Source organism: Helianthus annuus, chromosome 3, assembly GCF_002127325.2.
Source record: "Helianthus annuus cultivar XRQ/B chromosome 3, HanXRQr2.0-SUNRISE, whole genome shotgun sequence".
Classification (NCBI taxonomy): domain Eukaryota; kingdom Viridiplantae; phylum Streptophyta; class Magnoliopsida; order Asterales; family Asteraceae; genus Helianthus; species Helianthus annuus.
In genome coordinates this window covers 169,152,028-169,173,627 of record NC_035435.2, presented here as the reverse complement: position 1 = coordinate 169,173,627, position 21,600 = coordinate 169,152,028, and the positions used below count along the sequence as shown (strand labels likewise).

Sequence of the window (21,600 nt, the reverse complement as noted above, 5' to 3'; positions counted from 1 at the left end):
AGTTGATTACGCTATCTAAATATATAAGAAAATAAAAGCTTCTTTCAATTTACACACCTGAATTCGTGACACGAGGGTACCCCAAATCGGGTATGCTTATCTATAATTGATTTCTTCTGTGTAATATTAATCGATAGGGCCTCATTGGTAAGTGCTACAAGATCTCGTGCATTGGAACCCATGGTTATGGACCCGAATCCATTAGTATGGAACATTTTCTTTTCCAAGTGAAATCCCCTAGTATATGAAAGAGTGAAAAAGTGCTTTCGTTGTTGTGGAACAAGAAGCCTTCGTATCTTAATGCACGTATTTAATTTATTCGGAGCTATTAGAGCGGGATCCACTTTTTGGGGAATATGAGTCGAAGCAATAACAAGAATATTTCTACTTTTGGGGAATATAAGTTCACTACACACTAAAAAAAGTTGTAACGAACGTTGGCTAAGACGAAAGTAATTACAGTAGCATCAGATCAGCACAAATACGAGACTAAAAACCTTGATATATCAAACATCAGCAAAATACTTCTCTTCAGCATCATAAGTAGCTTCCCTCATCCAGTGATCATCCAATGTCACATCATCATCAATACTGGAGTAATTAAAATGTTCATCATCTTCACCTGCAAGAAACTTCTGTTGCATCACATGCGTAAATTGCTCCATTCGATCTTGCATCTCTTCAGCTGATAAACTAGTACCCCCCATCGACCGTTCATTTACTAAACTACCCTTGTCGTTGTTAACCTGTTTCCCGTCTTCGTCATCATCTTCCTCTTCCTCTTCTTCCTCCTCCTCCTCTTCTTCTTGTTCTTCTTCTTGTCGTTCGTTCCCAACCCATTCCCGCTCATCAACGCCCAATCTCTGCTGTTCCCGTCTAATCTTTTCGACCAACTCTGCTTCCTCGGCCCTTCTCAACAATGTCTCGGACCATCGTTCTCCGGGCCGAGACATCTGTCTTCCACTTTGGTCTTGAAATTTCCCGACAAACTCATGGTGCAAGTAGGGTTCTCTATCCCTCATTGACTCTTCAGAAAAGAATTTCCCATCGAACATTAATCTATCCATGAATGCACGCCTCCGGTTCTTAACCTTTGCGGACCTTGACTTCAAATCCTCGGATGTTGGATTAATTAAGCTTCGTAGATGATTTAGATGCCAGTTGATTTCATAATCGTCACTTAGTGTATCGAATTCTTTAAGCTCCTCCAATGTAAGTAGTGATCCATAGCGCTCTGCATAGATCATTAGCATATGTGAATATGAATACTTGTAAATATAAGAGTTTGTTAATCTCACTAATGGGTTTGAGTAAGTAACAAACTTGCGAGTATAAAAAGACAACCAAGTTCGATAAATCAAACCAGTCACGAAAATATTACTCTAATTTCGGTCACACACACACACAGCCTCTTACAAAGACCAGAAAAGAAATGAAGAAACAACAGCATATCAGGATCCGTTTTGCTCATCAAGGACACAGACACACACACACAGCCTCTTACAAAGACCAGAAAGGAGATGAAGAAACAGCAGCATATGGGGATTTTTTTGCTCATCAAGGACTTGCGGATGAGTTTTTTTATCTACTATAGTTGTAGTACTGATCATCTAGCTACTATAGATATTACAGTATCTTTCAAAAGTATATCCTCTGCATGAGTCATAACATACTTCATCCTATGAATTTGTGAGAAGGATGGTTACGAAGATGTATCTCAGATTCTCAGAAGTACGACAAAGCCAGCATCTATTTCTTCTTCCATCTTCTTATGACCCATATCATACAATCAATGTTTGTAATGAAGAGGGATATAAGTCATCCTAGTAAAAACTCAACAAAACATACTATGTAAACGAGGCTCCTGCTAAAAAAGATCTGTCGATTTCGGTTATTGACGAGGCGCCCCCTCTAGTGACAAGTTATACTTCTAAGAATTCCCCTCCCGATGTCACAACACAAAAACAATATGTATTCTTCCTGCAGTCACTAGACGGGTGATCAGTATTATTTGTTGTGTTTGGGTTCAACCGGCAACCATATCTGGAAGAATGTCAAAATCAAACACCTCTCTTCTATCTTATTTAATTCTAGATGACTTTCGAACGTAATGTACTAATGTGTAGTGTGATAGAGAGGTTTAACATCTCATCCATCCCTATGTCCTTGATAAGCATCATAATAATATTCTAATGTTTCTTTCTATCCTTTTTGCCCTTCCTAATAGGTTGTGTCACTTCAAAACCACTATATGATTCCAAAAGAACACTTGAATAATAATATCTCATCAATCGTGTAGAATGTTCTATCTAAACAAATCAAGCTGCAGCCTGCATGATCTATTCAACCAAACAATAAGATATTATTGGCTTGATACTCTTCAAACAGTACATAATCTAACCACAACTTACACACCTTACAGTATTTTACCTTTGAACATCAAAACCTAATAGAATTCTATTAAAAAAATAAACAATAAGCTTCAAATTCGAGGCAATCTATATTCAATCATAGACTTTAAGCATGAGCTAGTGAGCTATAACAAGTGAACAAATCGCAATTGCTAGTCGCTAACGTCATGCACGTATTATTATATCAATCATAAACAGTTAAACACGAAGAATCAACTCTCAATTAAGCGATACTAAAAGAGAAAACTGGAATTTGATAAAGCGAATTAGAAAATACCTAAGAAAACAGGGACGTTACGAGAGTAGAGATCACGGAGGATAGATTTACGTTGCGAGGGAAGGAGAGCGGACGGTTGTTGAGCCCTAGGGAAGTAGAGGTTTTCCAGATGCGATAATCTCTCCATGATTGACTCCATTGATACGCTGCTAGTAGCATCCATGTTCTTCGTTAGGGTTCCACCGTATGTAATTTAAAAAACTCAACCGTTTGATCGAAAAGTTACATGGATTGAAGTCGGTTTCGTGTTTGTGTAAGTCGGTTTATGGTTAACTAGAATTGGTCAAAAGACACAAGCTAAGCGTGTGTAGATTAATAATTTTGTGTATCGAGTTAAAACTTAAAACGTTTTGTTATAGTTTCACATTTTTTTACCGTCACGTTAAAAAACGTATGTATTGTAATTGTTTCACATTTTTTACTAATCATCATCTATGGTAGAGGATCCTGTATATTAATCTAAAAGTGTGAGAAATGTATTATAACACTATATATAACACTATATAACATCATATAAACACCATATAACACGATGTAACACCATATAACACTATATAACAAATGTAACACTATATTTTGTCTGATAGCATGTCTATGATAGATGTATAGTGTTATATATTGTTATATAGTGTTACATAGTGTTATACGGTGTTTATATGGTGTTATATATCATGTTATAATACACTTCTCACACTTCTGGATTAATGTAGAGGATCCCTACCCCCATCATCTATTAAATTAATATTTATGTTGTATAGGTTAGAAAAGTGTGTATAAGGATGATTGGTTGATTCAAAAAGACTTTTTCTCTATCGGGTTTCCTAAATTAAGTAGTATTAAGCACCCCGCGTTACGGCGGTAGCGAACACCAATGCCACATTATTGTTAGCGACCACCAACACTGAAGTTGCGGCGTGTTAATGCGAAGAAACTAAACCGAAACGTAAAACATATAAAAGAATAACTAAGTCGATCTAGGACCCGCGTGTTACGATGAACCTGTCTAATGGGAAAAAATAGACGACGTAAAAATGTCTAACCACACACGCACGTTGCGCTTTGTTAACTCGCAAAATTTAGAACGAAATGTAAAACAAAAATTTTGCGAAAAACGAAAAGTATAGAGGACCAAAGTTGATAGTAAAAAAAGTTGTGAGGTTAAATTGCAAAAGAAGAAAAGTTATGAGGTGAAAAGTAAAAAAAACAAATAGTTTTGGATTAAAAGTAAAAAGTTCAAAATTTTTTTGAAAAAACCCCAAAGCATAAGTTACAGCGCCTTTATGCCTAAACATGTTGAAAATTATAGTATTGGGTAATTCAGACTCCTCAGAAGGGTACCCCATCGGCTCCTCCTCATGTTGTGATCCCCAAAACGACCATGCCCTTTTCATGGTGAATCACGTCCCTATGTGGGGTGTTCAACGCCCCTCAGGGTAGTTGGTATGGCTTCGAGGAGGGGAGTTGTCGGGCGGGGAATGATTCTGGGTAGTGGATCGGTGAGTGTGGAGTAGGAGAGAAGGGGTGTGGGCGGTGAGTATTCATCGAAGTGAAGAAGAGTGATGAAGGAGAGAGATAGAGGGGGGAATGGGCAACCAATCAAAGTGAAGAAGAGTGGTTGTTTAAACCATTCTTAGTGTTTGATTAGAAAATGGGGAGTGAAGGGGGAGTTGACATGGCATGTGATTATTAGGTAGAGAAAACTCAAACACCCTAACTCAACCCAACTATACCGTCCACCCTCACGCATCAAATCCTCCACGTTGGTTGGGGCATTGTTTCATAACGCGTAGACTTATTACTTGTTATAGTCTTTTTATAACAACCTTATCACGTCAATTAAGAAACACAACGCATTTTCTTATTAATATTCCATGTGGATGAAATTAAAGTTGGGTAACTAAAAGTTTGAGAATTACTTGTTTTATGGGATAGGATTAAATACATAATTTTCTTAGAAAGTCATAGGAAGAGTATCAAACGGACTTCGATTGAACTCATTCAAACGACATCGGAATCGTCTCATCAATTCTAGAATATGAGATTTTTGGTTTTCGGTTTTGAATTTTTAGCTTGTAGGTTTTAAAATTTTTGTTTAGATCACTGTGTCTTTTTATTTAGCATTGTGTCATTTCTATACTTATGCATTATGTCTTTTTTTTGCGACTCATTGTGTCTTTTTTCCTCAACATTATGCTATATTTTTCAGGATTTTGTTATAGTTTGCTCGACATTGTATTGTATTTTGTGATCCATAGTATCTTTGTACCCTTCTCAATTTTAGGAGACTTTATATTATAACTTTACCCTTACTTTATTAAAGGTTTTCACGTTTGTCTAATATGATCCAAAGAAAAATGCTTATAGATGAATTTAATACACTTATTTTTTTTAAATAAAAGAGTAAAATACTATTGAGTTCTTGTATTTTGGTGATTTTAACAACTTGAGTAATACACTTGTTTTTTTTTTTTTTTAAATAAAAGAGTAAAATTTGAGTCCTTTTATTTTGGTGATTTTAACAACTTGAGTTAATTCTCAAATTTTTTATTATCTGAGCACCTGGTTTTCTAATTGCACATATTTGAGTCAAATTAACTAACTCTATTAGATTTTGTAAAATGACTAAAATACCCATACGATTAAAAAACAACCGGATAAGAGTTGTGCATCCAAGAATTGTACCTATGTGTAAATGACTGAAATACCATTATAGTTAACAAATTTTTTTAGTGGTGTTAGTCAATTGGACTCAAATAGGTACAATTAGGAAAACAAAGTGCCGATATAGTTAAAATTTTGAAAATTTGACTCAAGTAGTTAAAATCATCAAAATACAAATACTTAAATAGTAATTTACTCCTTATAAATAATCCGAAACTAAAACAAAAGTTTATGAAAATATTTTAATCTTACAAGTTAAACTCCTATTTCTTTGATGAATATAAGGCACGACTCATGCCTAAAATAACATATTTTTAGCAAGACCAAGTCAATAGCTTTTAAAAAAACTGTAAAAATAAAATATGAGCCACACTATAAGTTGTATACTTGTATCTAAAATATAAGCTCTTGACACAAGATAAGTTGCAAAACACTCTTTGCCTATTAGTCTAGTGGCACCAGTCGTTTATCCTTGTCAAAATGATATGAGTTCAAGTGTCACAAAGTGAGCAATAGATGAATCGTATCGTATAGGTATAGTTTAGAGGGTGGTCTTTGCCATTTAAAAAGGGGTTATTGGATTTTATCACCCCCAACTTTCGACCTTTTCTTAGCCGAAAATCTAGCGATACAGCTTGCCTCATCGCAAAATCTTGCGATTTCCTTTTTCCAGCCGGTAAGAATCGCACAATTCTTTATTATAAGCGGTCCGCCGGTGTGAAACACGTCTACATGCATAACTGAAGTGCACATACACTATAAATAAAAACTAAATAAACCAAAACACAAACAATGCAAATACTAGCAGAAACAGCAGGAACAAAAGTTAGATTCGCCGTTACAAGTACATTAAAAATGTCATCAGATATTCGAAATATCAATAAGCCGTTATCCTATATGTATCTCTATCCATCCTGCTAAAAATCGACACGCCCATAACTGAAAAAAGCCATTTTTGGCTTCAGGGCATTCTTCGATATATAGTTATTTTTCCCTTAATGATGATATACAACAAAAGAGTTGCATACGGTTCGAACAAAAGCCTTAATTTAAGTAAACATTTTCTTCAATGTAAAATCCAATCAAAGACCACGGTAACTTGCATAACGGCAAAATTCACAACTGCTGAACATGATCGGTTATTTCTTGTGGACAAGATTGCGCCTGTAAAAGCTCCAAACGAGTAAACGGTGCAGCGAATTGTAATATATAGTCTTCATCTGCAATGCCAAACGATAGGTTGGAAAGAGTTGACGATAAAACATACCAAATTACGAATAAATATCTAATATCTAACTTATAATAAAAGACTCCAAATAATGCCACATGGCATTCTCTCCTTCAACCTAATAAAATTTATTTATAATTATTTAATTACATTCTTTTAATATTAATAACTAATATATAGATACCATTTATTTTTATCCTTATCTTTATCTAAGATTAATAAATAACTTCAATTTTGTAATTTAGACCCTTTGTTTTTTTACTTTTAACCCAAAGCTTTTCATCTTTTGCAATTTAATTCCAACTCTTTTTTATTATTAATTTTGGTCCACCATACTTTATCATCTTTCCCAAGTTTTTCGTTTCATTATAAATTTTGTGAGTTAATGCACCGCAACGTGCGTGTGGGGTTCAACATTTTTTTCGTATATTTTTTCCCGTTTGTCTGGCCCGTCGCAGCACATCTATTTTTCTCCGTTTAACAAGTTCGACCAACACGCAGGTCCTGGATTAACTTAGTTATTTTTTTTCTATGTTTTACGTTTCGGTTTAATTTCTCTGCAACGAGCGTTCGTGATTCAAAGATTTTACGTCTGCTTTTCGCTGGGTGTTATTTTTTCGTTTTTATTTAATTTGTTCTTACGAGCTTTTCCGGTGTTGGTGATCGCTGACAGTGGTATAACATTGGTACTACTTGACACAGTTTTACAACAACCGCTGCAACGCAGGGTCTTAATACTAGTAACGAAATAAAGAAATCTTACTCTCTTTAACGGTGCCGTAAAGCCAACATAAAACCTCATCAGCAAACGCTAAGCAGACTCCTCCCTGTTGATCAATATTGATGTCACGACATGATTGGGGCCCACCCTTAAATTTTTTGGATTTTTTTTTAAATCGTACTAAACTATTTATTAATAAATCGCTTACCTGCCAGTAATTTTTCATTTTTACCCTGTGGGTTATATCTTTGGTTCTTAACCTCTCTGTACGCACAAGCCGGCCAGCATCGTCCCTACAAGACGATAAAACTTTTAGCGACAGTCTTGAATGAAAACTTAAGCTAAATATATTTTTTAGTAAATTACGTTTTGGCCCCTGTGGTTATATCACTTTTACTATATTAGCCCAAAATAAGAATTTTTAACATATCTGCCTGCCCCCATGGTCTCTATAACTAACCATTTTGGCCCCTAAGTCTAGAGATCATGGGGGCCAAAATGGTAGTTATAGAGACCATGGGGGCTAAAATGTGGTTAGACTTAGGGGCCAAAACGGTTAGTTATAGAGAACTTGGGGGCAGATATGTTAAAAATTCTTATTTTGGGCTAATATAGTAAAAGTGATATAACCGCAGGGGCCAAAAACGTAATTTAGTCTATATTTTTATATCAGCATAATGTACCTATATCCAATGACGATAAAAGGAACGCCCGCAAGAAACGACTGAATCTGTAATGCAATATATAGATTTAGTTGTGCGAGTAGTAGTAAACCATGATAGAAGCAAAAATATCAACAGTTCGATTTTTTTCGAACCATTAACCAAATGTTTTAAATACCCTTCAATAATAATAACTTTAAAAAGCTAACATCAATATAATCGACTTTTATAATGATCATGTGCAAGTAGTTTTTAGCTTTAAAAAGTTTAATAAAATAGTTCACGATTGTCACCGAAGGAAGTGAACATCATTGCATCAAAGTTTGATACCCATACCGATTCTCATTTACGAGATATGTGAACATTCTTTACAATTACATATTCTACCACCCAAGAGTAGTTAATTAGCGTTAAAACTACCAGGGGAAGGTTCATTGGGGAACACTAAAAAAGTGGGGAACAACGGGGAACCGACTCAAACGAACTCCGATTGGACTCGTTCCAGCGGCGTTGGAACATGCTCGTCGAACCCTAACTAAGATCTCTTAACCCTAAACCCTAACTCATAAACTCTAAACCCTAAAGCTAAAAAAATAAGGCTAAAACCTAAGCTAAACCTTAAAATCTTAACTATAAACCCTAAAAGCTAAACCTTAAAGGCTAAACCTAAAGCTAAACCCTAAACCCTAAAACTAAACCCTAAAGCTAAACCTAAGGTAGACCCTAAAGCTAAACCTAAGGTAGACCCTAAAGCTAAACCTTAAAAGCCAAACCCTAATATATTTAGGGTTTAGGGGTTATGATTTAGGGTTTAGGGTTAAGAGATCCTAGTTAGGGTTCGACGAGCCGGTTCCAACGCCGCTGGAATGAGTCCAATCGGAGTTCGATTGAGTCGGTTCCCCACTGTTCCCCACTTTTTTAGTGTTCCCCAATGAACCTCGCACAAAACTACCATCCTTGCAATGAAGTAGTTGATTTACTAACAATTTCTCTAGAATTCCCCTAAGTTTACAGTGCACACACATGCATAAGTTTATCCAACTCTTATCCATGTGCACTTAGGGAGTCATAACTCTTAAATCATGCATTTATATTAAGGGTCATCTTATTCACACAACCCTATATATTATTTTCACACCCTTTTTCACTCTCTCTCTATATATATCTATGTATATATAGAGAGAGATAGAGGGGAGGGGTGTGGGAATATTAACCCCCTATATTAATTAGCTACAAATGGTTGTGTGAAACATATATGTTAATGAACTACAAATGATTGCGTAGTAGAGATAGAAGTACGAAATACCCAAAACTTGAGCAATTTCTCCCTCTCGAATCTTTCCTCGGTGTGATAATCCAACTGCAAATCGGGATTTTAAAAGTCAACAATATTCACAAAGAAAATCTTTATAACTATATTGAACTCCAAATCCGCAATATAAATATAATATTTATGTTATCTTAAGTTCGAATATTTTAAAAAACGTATCTTTTCCTCATTTACTATTTTTGGGAATTACTTAAAATGAAAAAAGGTGACGTACCTCACGACTTGTTTTTAATTCCACATAAAATCTCCTTCCATCGTCAGTAGAATCGCAGCAGTCCATTTCAGCACCCATTAAAATCCGATGTGCACCTAATTTAGTTTTAATTACAGCACAATATTCAACGTTAGCGTCAACATGATGTATCCCTTCTCCGTCGTCTCTTCTTGGATCTTCGGTAGCAAGTGTCTCGAAACAATATCCCCAATAAGACCTAAATACAATGCCAAATTAACGTCCATATACAATTAAACTCTAAATACTAAAAAGAGAATGTCTCAAGTCAATAAAGTCTAAAAAACCATAGTTGTTAATAGCGAATAGCGGACGACAGCGACAAGCAACCTATACGCTACGTAGCGATAGCGAGGAAATAGCGGGCGCTATTTTATGTTTAGCGATACACTAGAAGAAAATTTTAGAAATATTTTATATGTATATTATATCCAAATACGGTGATTCCATACGTATATTTAACAAAAAAAAAAAAAAAAAAAAAAAAAAAACCTAAAATGCAACTATTTTATACGTATAATTTATCGATATTCATATGAAAACAAAAAAAAACCTGAAATCCCGCTATTTACTCGCTATGGGGGCACCAAAATCAGATAGCGCTGAATGAGCGCTATTTAACAACTATGCTAGAAACTAAAGAAAACGTCATATGTCAATAAAATCTAAACACTAAAGAAAATGTCATGCCAGTCTACCTTAATGTTAATGTTAATGGGTAATTAAGCAGAAAAATATGAACGTAAAAAGATGATCAAAATAATAAAAAGCCAAAAAAAAAAGATTTTGAATAGTACATTCGACGATCCCGCTCGCTTCTTGGCCTTTCGGGCAATTTATGCACATCAAGATACACAACGCCTTTTCTTTTATGCACCCCCATTTCCCAAGGTTCATGCCTTAAATAAGCAGTAGCCATTATCTGCCAACGAACATATTAATTTAAATATAAACCATTTTAATTATCTTTACATTAGAACAAAACATGAAGTCCAAAAGTAAACAAATCTACAGTTCTATACAGTATGTTAAGGCAAGAACTTACCTTATTAAGATTGTTTCTGTACGTCTGTAATCAAAGAAAAAAACAAGTAATTACATTTTGACCAGAAACCGAAGCGGATAAAAAAACGAAAAAAAAAAAAACAACTCACCACAAAATGCATGTTTTGTAACGGAATATTTTTGTTACGTATGCAAGCGAGAAGATCACCAAAGCCCTGCGAACCCAAATCTGGCGCAAAAGGAAATTTTGATATCAAATAGATTATTTTGGCTATTTATTTAAATATTTATTTTTGTTCGTATGCAAGCCTTGATCACGACAAAATGAATGTACCTTTCTTCTCAATGAAGGTATCAAAACCTTGGTTCAAATCAGCCCCTATATCTTCTGTAATAAGTCGCTTGAAAAGCCGCTGATAATGTCGAACGTGTAAAGTGCTTGAATAGATTAAACTAAAATTATATAAATTAATGAAATGTAAAAAAAAAAAAAATGCTCACCAAACTACTATCATCAAAGTATACTTCTCCACCTTCCACACGGCTATAGCAACCAAGTTCGGATGGCTAATTGACAGCGTCCAAAAAAAAAATCAAACGTGTTAATAAAAATATAAAATATTTGAAGTGAAAAAATAAATTGCAAAAATGTCACTTAAAAAACACAAAAATCTCATGTCCATATATTACCTCTTGAAATGCGATAACTTTCCTTGACAACGTTTCTTCACTCTTTGAAAACTTGAGTTCGGAAACAAAACGTTCGTCATTGCGCGGAGCGTAAAACTTAGACCCGTAACCGTAATTCTGCCTCTGCGGCATTGGACCAGGCCTAGGAAGAATCCCAGCTCCTCCCCTGTCGTTTTGCCAACGCCCACGCCCGCCAAATCCTCCCCTGCTCGGGTTATTGTTCGTATTGCGTGGCGGCGGTTGAGGCAAAACTGTACAACCAAATAGTTCAACAAGAAAATTAACATAAAGCAAAACAAAATATAGAAAATTAGAAATACAAATGTAGCCATACAAGATAAACCCGAAACAGATTTAGATCAAAACACAAACTATAATAATCTGATAAATCAGACAATCATTGCAACTAGCCAACTACAATTCAGTTCAAAATTCATATAGCAAAAAAAAAAAAAAAAATTAAAAAAAAAAAAAAAAATATCAATGCTTTTTATTTATTGGGTCCTAATAAAGCCACACCCCAAAATCTTAATTTCACACCGTGGCCGTATAACGTTATACGGCCTGTGTAGAATAATCTGACATGACAAATATTGGGCCGTATACTTGGTTTTAAATTGCGTGATGCACTCCGATGCGTTTAGTCCAAAAATCTGATGCGCGATGCGTGATGCGAGCGCATCACGCATGTGATGCGTTCTTTATAAAAAAAATAGTTAAAAATTATTTATACATAAAAACTTATAAAAACATACTTAAAGTAAAACAACTGACGTAATTAGAAGGTAAGAGTTGTGTTTTTTGGTTCAAATCAAGCATACTAAGATGTTAATTATGGAAAAAACCGAACACGTTTCATAAAATTTGGAAAAAAGCGCAAGAAACAATGTTGCGTGCATCAGAGCGCATTATGCGATGAGCGCATCATGCGAAATGCGCGCAATATTCTCGCATCACGTAAACGCATCGCATCAGCTGTTGCGATGCGCTCTCATTAGCGCATCAAGCATTATGCGCGCATTTTAAAACCAAGGCCGTATATAATGTTATACAGCTCGTATAGATGGAGAAAATATTAGGTCGGATAACATTCTATACGGGCCGTATAACATTATACCGCCCCCGTATACATGGAGACAAAAAAAAATCTTTTTTTGTGCAACAATCAGTCATACGGCCCGTATAACTCTATCCGTATAAACGTAGGGGTGTGAAAATAAGATTTTAGGGGTGTGAGAATAGTGGGAGCCTTATTTAATTGCGTACAATTCATGCTAAGTAATATCATCAAAGATTCAAAACTAGCAATAAAAACATCAACTTTATACATTTCAAGAACTTACCAAAACACTATTTTCCACTTTAAATACTGCAAAAAGATTCAATCTTTAACCAAAAATCATACAAAAAGATTCAATCTTTAACCAAAAAACATGCAAAAAAAAAAAAAAAAAAAAAAAAAAAAAAAAAAAAACAACTTACCAGGAACAGGAAAAGGGCTAGAAATTTCTGTCTTAACATACTCCTCATTATCAGACCCAAACAAATCTTTATCATCATCAACAACATTATAATCATCATCATAACCACCACCAGCCACTTGATTATTATTAATATTATTACTATTATTATAAAAACTTGATCTAACTTCACCATTATCCTCATCATCCTCCTCCTCTTCTTCACCGCCACCAGCAGCAGCAGCACCACCACCGCCGCCGCCGCTGACGGAGCCACCGCTGCTCTCACTGCCACTGCCGCTACCACCGCCGCTGCTGCTCCGATTAGAAGATGACCCACCTGAAGAAGATGATGACGACGATGCTGACGTGGATGATGACGAGTTGTTGGATTGTGGGCTGTCTTGTTTTGTGTGGGTTTCTTCGTTTTCGAATTCTAAATCGCCGAACAAGTCAACATCTTGTTCTGAGTAATCCATTTTGGGAAATTTGGGGATTTGTTTTAGGGTTTTGTGTGGGTTGATGGATCGTTGGGGTAGGGGTTTGTGGGTGTTAAATTGGGGTTTGATTTTGTGTGAAATTGGTGAAAAGTTTTGGGGGTGTTTTGTGAGTAATGGTGGATTGAAAGTTGAAAGTTTTATTATGATGGTTTTGTCAAGTGTGGTGTCACGTGGAGATCACGTGACTGCTTATTGGGCTTGTGTTATTGTTAAGAGTTGTCTAATGATACCACTATTTAGGCCCTAAACATGTGAAGTTGAATAGCAAACAGTATTATAGTCTAGTGACATTTTAAGGGTGTGATAAGGCTAATGATCATTAGGTTAGGGGTTTGGGTGATTCCTTCTGAATTGGTGTATAGACATTATTGCCTAGTGAAGATGGATACAAGCCGTTCATATATTTGTTTAAACTCTCATTCATTATAAAGGTCTGGTCAATATAGAACGAAGAAACGATGATTGTATGTAGTGTTTTAACTAATATACATTAAATAAGCTATCAGTTATCTAACTATATAACAACATAATTGTTTTTGTGTTCCACTATATCATGCGAACACTATGTATAATTTGCTTATTTGGTTATGTACTTATAATTGGTTATGTATTAAGAGACCCATACATGTAAATGGCAAATTTTATAAAAATAAAATTAAAAAGCGTCTGACAGGTTTTGGACATAAAATATGAAAATGTAATGAGCTAAGCACACTATTTTAATATGGTTAAAATGTTGTAATTAACCATACATTAAAGATGATGTTTGTTTTAATATAATAAGTTTAATGTAAAATGAAAAAAAAAAACGTATACATTTATTTAGTCCCCCCCCCCCCCCGCGCGTAGTGGGGCGGTACATCACGCAGATTTGGCCATGGCGCCCTATAGCGCTCGGCCACACCACTATGGCCGGCGCTATGGGTGAGAAAAATTCAACCCCCGTGAAAAAATATTACGCCATGCATCTTCCTTCTCCACTCACACACACACATATATATATACATACATATGTACGTATAATTGAAGTGGTTATATAACCCATTTACCACTACACCCTCTTGTGATATAAAACCCCCCTCTTATTTTTTCGTCACTTGTCGCATAACGCCCCTAAAGGGCTTTATGACTACACGTGGCCTTACATGATATATTTTCTTCTCTTAATCATGACATATCTAAATAGATCGAAATCATATCAAATCAACATATTCTGAAACAACAATCATGATTTGATAATATTAAGAGAATAAGAAAAAAGTTACCATTTTTAGCATCATAAACCCTAATTTTGTCGCTCCTCATATAAGCCTCAGAAGCATAAACAAACAATTCTAACCGATATGAGAATTGCATAAATTCATGTACATATTGCTTTACCTATAACATATAGAATGCTTATATAACCGTATAATTTTCTATCTTGTTTATATGGCTTGTATTTCATAGATGTGTTTATATAGTTCTTATGGTTTTCTACTAACTAATACTATGGTTTTCTACTAACTAATAGTAATACCGGAGAAGTTAAATGAGTCTGAAAAGACAAGAGATACAATATAGTTGAATGTTTGACTTTTTATATAAATCAAAATGATATTCACTTTTATTTGACATTAAACTTGTTGTATTATATTGTAAAAGCGTTATTTTTTAAAGTATTTTTAGTTAACATGATACATTATAACCATATTAAAATATTATGTTTAGCTCATTACATTTATGTGTGTAATGCATTACAAAAGTGTACTACTTATTACAACGGTGCATCCAAATTTCTAGATGCACTGTTATAATGAGTTTTCATTGCCTAAGTACGCTTTTCTGTTCATCGATGAGTTTAATCGTGAGTTTAACAAATCACAATTCTTACTTCTTCGTTTTACATTGACTAGGCCTCTATCATGACATAAGAGTTTAAACAAATATGTGAACGGCTTGTATCGTTAATACCAAAACATATCCACATGTTTCATGATTATATTTACGATATTCACAACCTTATCATGACATATTTGATCCAACTTAATTTACACAATATCATTTCTTCTATCAATCATGACATATCTAAATAGATCGAAATCATATCAAAACAACATATAATGAAACATCGATCACGATTTGATAAAAATAAGAAATTAAGAAGAAGAAGAAAAAAAAAAAACATTTTGAGCATCATAAACCCTAATGTTGTTGCTCCTCATGAAAGCCAAACCAAAACTGGGCAACATAAGAAGGTACAAACAATTCTAGCCGATCTTCAACACATGAACCGATTAAAAAGAAAACAAGACCAATCAATAAAACACTATTGCGCGCAATCCATTCTCATCATGTAGCAATCTCTTCAACTTCGGAATTGAACACAAAGCTTGGGAAAGTTGTTGTGATATCCCTGCATTTCAAATCATCCGTTTCGTAAGACATTCTTCGATAATATATATATATATGTCATTTAATACAAAACCAAACTTTAAGTAGAGAATTGTAAGAACTGCGTAAACACATACAACTATAATATTATTCAATATAGAGTAAATTACGTTTTTGACCCCTGTGGTTATATCACTTTTACTATATTAGCCCAAAATAAGATTTTTTAACATATCTGCCCCCATGGTCTCTATAACTAACCATTTTGGCCCCTAAGTCTAGAGATCATGAGGGCCAAAATGGTTAGTTATAGAAACCATGGGGCCAAAATGGTTAGACTTAGGGGCCAAAATGGTTAGTTATAGAGACCATGGGGGCAAATATGTTAAAAATTCTTATTTTGGGCTAATATAGTAAAAGTGATATAACCAAAGGGGCCAAAAACGTAATTTACTCTTCAATATAATATACCTTAGATACGGAAGAGTCATTATCTTGAGCAATGAAGGGTTTTGGGTGACAAAATTATGCCACTCTGATTTGTCTATCTTGCCATCCTTGTCTACATCCGCTTCTGAAAACGTCTGTTTAAACAAAAATGGAATTACGAATCATGCTTGTATTAAACAGTTAGTTTTCTACTCTTGTAATGTACAATATTTAAATTTTTATGCGTCCGGAAAATCGGCAATTGTACTTGAGCAGTGTAATCCCCCAGCGCGTTGCGGCGGGAGTACGGTCGTTATCGACTCGAATCATTATGGTATTGGTGCAATGTAGACACTCGTTATAAAAACCAAAAGACAAAACCCAATAAATAGAGTCGTTATAAAAAATTCTATCGAGCCGTAGATTAAAATACGCACGTCGCAACGACATATTCGATATTGTATATAACATCGTATCTTAAAAGCTATAAGATGATATTTATATATATAGAGGAAGGTTAATGTACATTACGGCTTAACGTACATCACATACGACAGGTAATTACGCACGTTCATTTTAAAATCACGCACGTTATAATTCAAAAATCCAAAATCACGCATGTTGAAACACAATAATCACGTATATTGAAAACATTAATCACGCACGTTATAGAACAAATCACGCACGTTGTTGTACGTGAAGTACGTTAAGCCGTAATGTACGATATACTTTTTCTATATAGATATATATATTATATAATAATAATAATAATAATAATAATAATAATAATAATAACAATAATAATGTATATATAGTAATGTGTTGATAACCTTATTATAGGTTTGCTTTCTTGCGAAAAAAATAACATTTCCCAAAATATCCGTCCTTAACAAGCGATAACGGTCACTCTCTTAAAATGGTCAATCTTGTTTTACAAAAAATGAAATTCAATAATTGGCAAAAAAAGATTCTATTTAAAATGTAGTGTGAATGTCACAAAAGGCAAAAGTAAGATTACCTTATCAAGTATTATCTCAATGGTTTCATCAGCCAGCTTCAGCTCAGACTCGCATAAAAGTGCGATTAACATTTGCTTAACCTGATGGATAACAAAAAATAATACACAATATTATTATTATATTGCCTTTATACATGGTAGTTGCTAGGATTTTTAGTTAATATTTTAATTGGAAACTAGTAGAAACATACCTCATGACGCTCTATGAATCCTGTTCCATCCATATCGTAAAGCTTGAAACAAACTGAAACACAATATATGAGTATTATTAAATAATATACGATCATTCATGGGCACGGTTGTAATTTCAGTTTTACTTTTAACTACCATGCTATGCAGTGAATATCGGTGAGATATCGGTTATATCGGTCCCCTAGTAAAATATCGGTGTCAAATATCGGTCAGAATATCGGTACTGATATTATCGGCGATATTGACTGATATTTGACCGATATAACCGATATATCACTGAATTATTATTGTTAAATTGCTATATATGAAAATTTTGCATTATATTAAAATTACCGATATCCCACCGATATCTCACCGAGATAACCTATATCTCAAATATCGGTCCTTGACCGATATCCGATATTTTACCGCATTAACTGCATAGCTACCATGTTAAACTTACAACTAATTTTGTCTTCTTGAGGGGCATTAGGATGGAAAACATTAAGTGCTCTAACAAAGTCGCCGAAATCAATAACCCCCTTATGCTTCACATCGAAAAGATCAAATATCTGCACATGGAACTTTTAAAAATTTAGATAATGTTTAACAAACATTAAAAGGATGTTGGTCCTGTAAATTTTTAAAAGAAAGTATCTCTACAAATATAACAAAAATATGGAATCTAATAGGGTGCATTTGTTCGTTTTAAACCTTTAGATGCTTTTAGCACCTAAATTTAGGTGCTCCTTTACAGGAAAGCATAACATTGGTTTCTCGAACTTGTTTTCATAAATGATTATATACCAAAATAAGTACAGACGGAAAAATAAAGCATTTTAATTGTTATAAGAATAAATTACGTTTTTGGCCCCTGTGGTTATATCACTTTTACTATATTAGCCCAAAATAAGAATTTTTAACATATCTACCCCCATAGTCTCTATAACTAACCATTTTGACCCCTAACTCTAACCATTTTAGCCCCCATGGTCTCTATAACTAACCCTTTTGGCCCCCATGATCTCTAGACTTAGGGACCAAAATGGTTAGTTATAGAAACCATGGGGGCAGATATGTTAAAAATTCTTATCTTGGACTAATATAGTAAAAGTGATATAACCATAGGGGCTAAAAACGTAATTTACTCTTGTTATAATCATGCACTAGAAAAAGAATATTTTGAAAAGGTAAGGTATTTTTGTTTTTTGTGAAATACGACTGTGTTATAAAAAAGGAACTAAGTTGGAAAATTACGGTGTTTTAGTTATTAACCAATCTCATTATTTGTATGTGGTTACATGGGTCACTATAAAAAGAAATGAAGACGAAACTCATACAATGAAAATTAGATGGATGAAGTTAATAAATGAACTATTAATAAATGTAACCGACTAGCCGTATCCAAACATATCCAATACTCAAATATCGCCGTATAGGAAAAATAATTTGAAGTGATGAAATGTGTTCCGCATGCAAGTAAAAATCTTAACAAGCATAAAGTTCAATACTTGATCGTTATATTCACCAAATAGCTTCTACTCTAATACAAGTTCTCACCTAATTATTGCAAATGCTCCAAAGATGGAATAATAGACAATATAGATTTATTAACGAAAACTATAAAGTTATCGGATTACATGACGGAATATAAAATGGGGGAGCAACATACCCTGTTCGCAAATAGATTCTCTTTCTTACGGTTTTTGAACAAAGCTAGTTGGAATTCTTCCTGTTAAAGGTAATTACATCAAAGGAAACAATATTAACATTGGACCACATAGTAACATAACACGAGGAATTTTAACATAATGAACACATGGATTACCTTATTAATTAATCCATCGTCGATTACAGAACTACTTATGCTCTTGAATAGCTCAAATAGAGCTTCAACTTCACTGACACTAACTGAGATACAAAAGACGATTACGGAAGCTAACGTTAGAAAAACTCACTATCGTATATGGACAAGTTCGTTAAACAATAATGACATGACATGATTAATAAAAAATATTCATCTTACAGGCTGTTTGAGAAGCGAGAATAGTCGGGTTCTCGTGCCCAGGAACCGGCTTTCTTACGGTAGATTGAAAGCAGCCCATTTAAAGAAAGATACAAAGAGCATTACACGACTAGAACCATCATAACCGTCTCAAACTTAACTGCCATAACTGCAAAACCCAAACTAATCGGTTAATCGACAAAAATAAAAATCGAAAGAAGTGTCGGTTTCACCATGGAGTTAACATAATGGAAACAAATAAGCATACTACATCGAAACACATATGAAGATGTTCAATAGACACTTCAAATGGATTTATAAAATCATGTAAAAATAAATAAATAAAAATTGAAAAACTAGCATGTTAAACTTGTTGTTAGTCTCAAATTACATATCATACACTTCTAATTTATCCATGAGATTCTAGAAGTAAATTGTTACCACCCAAACAGGAAAACTCAAACCCAAAAGATGGTCTGGTGGTCTATTAATCCCACGTTTGTTGCACATACAACCGATGTGGGACAAGTCCGATAGCTCACAATCATAGTTGTTAATGGCGAATAGCGACAAGGTACCTATATGCTACATAATAAATAGCGGGCGCTATTTTATAAATAGCGATACACTAGAAAACAATTTTTTTTTAAAAAATATGTATATTACATCAAAATACCCCGATATATACGCTATTTTACATGTATATTTAACAAAAACCTAAAATCCAGCTACTTTATAGCTATATTTAATACTTAAATCCCGCTATTTATGGCTACATACCTGTAGTGACCTTTGACCTATACCCTACGCTATCGACAACATGTTCGCAATGGTTTCAATCCGTAACATAAACGATTTCTCATTTAAGTACACACAAGCAAACTCCTTTCCCAATGTTACCAAACACAAACCCTACATATGACCAACACTTTGTAATCTCATTACACAAAATTACAAACTAAACAAAATCAAATTCTAAGTTTCACAACTTCACTCACTATCATCCACCGCTAGATCTGAAAAAACCCTAAACAATCCCAAACATAAACCATCTAAGCACCAATTCACACAAATTTACACAAATTTTCACAATTCAAACAAACATATCGAAATCAAGTAAAATCAAACACAAATCCTGCAACTAGCTATCAAACATACTCTCAAATCTGCCCTAGAAGAGCGAATTCACTTCAAAATCAAGCAATTACAACAATTCAGAAAGTAAACACAACAATCAGCTGTAAACTTAATCAAAATTCGATGATATGAAAGAGGAATCGAGAGAATGCATACTTACTGAAGGATTAAACAGGTGTAAAACAGAGGATTTGATGGAGAATTATTATGTAGAAAGAAGACCACACAATGAGAATTGAGAAATTTTGGGTGAAAGGAGCCACGGGGTGTATTTATATGAGGGGTCACGGGAGGAGCACGTGACGTGGGCTAGAGTGAATAGTGATAAGTTTTGTTTACTTGGAATAGAATATACGTTTGATAATATTTGACGTGTATGTCAATGGTTTGAAATTTGAATAAACAAGACTACTACTAGTATTATTGTGTTCAAATTAAGATCGTTTCTAGAGATTGGATAATTTGTCAAATGAATATGATAATGAAAGTATTATATGTGGAGTCAATAGTAATTTATTTATTATTTATATACGTAGGTAGTGTTTGGTGTAAAAGAATCGTAAGTATAAAATAGAATGGATCATTCTGAATGAATAAAAAAACATATTTGGTTAATTATGTATCAGTGGAATTGTCATTCTATAAGAAATATAATTCCTTCCATTTTATATTCCTTGAGAAGGGGTATCTTTTTAGTTTCTTCAAATAATGAAAAGAATTCTATAATTCTGACGGATCACTGGAGTATCATCGTGTCATAGCGGAACCACCCGATCATATCCATCTTCACTAGGCATAATGTCTATACACCAATTCATGAGGAAACCCAATAAATCTGGGAAAACCCCCTTGTGGGAATCGAACCCAGGATCTATTGGTCTCAAAGCTTTATCCCACCCCCAAAATGCCACTACGCTATAAAGCCATGTAATAATTATAATAATATAATTATTATATTATATTATACTATATTATCTCGTATTATATTATTGTATTATTAAATAAAAAGAAATATGTAATTATTATATTATATTATACTATATTATCTCATATTATATTATTGTATTATTAATTTTATTGTGAATGCTATTATATTAATTTTATCATTATCTATAATATTATTAGTATTGTTGTTATTGAGATATTTTTGACATTTTTATGACTTGTATTTTTATTCATTTGTCTTTTTTTTCTATCAAACAAAATAAAATAATGACTTATTTTATTTGTAGGAGGGTAGTTAAACAACACAATGGAATGTTAATGATCCATTTTATTCTCTTGACCAAT

At 33.9% G+C, this 21,600-nt stretch overlaps 3 protein-coding genes across 4 annotated transcripts; all 3 read right to left on the bottom strand.

The window, feature by feature from the left end:
* Positions 1-365: 365 nt before the first annotated feature.
* LOC110930737 (coiled-coil domain-containing protein 97) lies at positions 366-2,968 on the bottom strand. The gene is made up of 2 exons (XM_022174098.2): positions 2,689-2,968; positions 366-1,234 (listed from the first exon to the last, which is right to left on the bottom strand). Exons 1-2 carry the CDS (start codon positions 2,849-2,851, stop codon positions 507-509), a joined length of 891 nt encoding a protein of 296 aa, XP_022029790.1. The 5' UTR covers positions 2,852-2,968; the 3' UTR covers positions 366-506.
* A 3,157-nt stretch (positions 2,969-6,125) lies between these two features.
* On the bottom strand, positions 6,126-13,308 carry LOC110930738 (decapping nuclease DXO homolog, chloroplastic). The gene is made up of 13 exons (XM_022174099.2): positions 12,700-13,308; positions 11,218-11,468; positions 11,029-11,094; positions 10,862-10,940; positions 10,677-10,756; positions 10,568-10,591; positions 10,320-10,444; positions 9,505-9,721; positions 9,267-9,320; positions 7,982-8,028; positions 7,507-7,591; positions 7,341-7,404; positions 6,126-6,569 (listed from the first exon to the last, which is right to left on the bottom strand). The coding sequence occupies exons 1-13, from the start codon at positions 13,154-13,156 to the stop codon at positions 6,466-6,468; spliced, it is 1,653 nt and encodes a 550-aa protein (XP_022029791.1). The 5' UTR covers positions 13,157-13,308; the 3' UTR covers positions 6,126-6,465.
* A 1,888-nt stretch (positions 13,309-15,196) lies between these two features.
* Positions 15,197-20,598, bottom strand: LOC110930739 (calcineurin B-like protein 9). Of its 2 annotated transcripts, none has more exons than XM_022174104.2 (9): positions 20,471-20,598; positions 19,195-19,342; positions 18,997-19,079; positions 18,841-18,900; positions 17,632-17,740; positions 17,189-17,241; positions 16,998-17,078; positions 16,022-16,134; positions 15,197-15,572 (listed from the first exon to the last, which is right to left on the bottom strand). In XM_022174104.2, exons 2-9 carry the CDS (start codon positions 19,271-19,273, stop codon positions 15,509-15,511), a joined length of 642 nt encoding a protein of 213 aa, XP_022029796.1. In that variant the 5' UTR covers positions 19,274-19,342; positions 20,471-20,598; the 3' UTR covers positions 15,197-15,508. The 2 variants fall into 2 exon arrangements, with proteins under 2 accessions (XP_022029796.1, XP_022029797.1); XM_022174105.2 differs by having other exon boundaries at positions 20,467-20,550.
* Between the last annotated feature and the right edge of the window lie 1,002 nt (positions 20,599-21,600).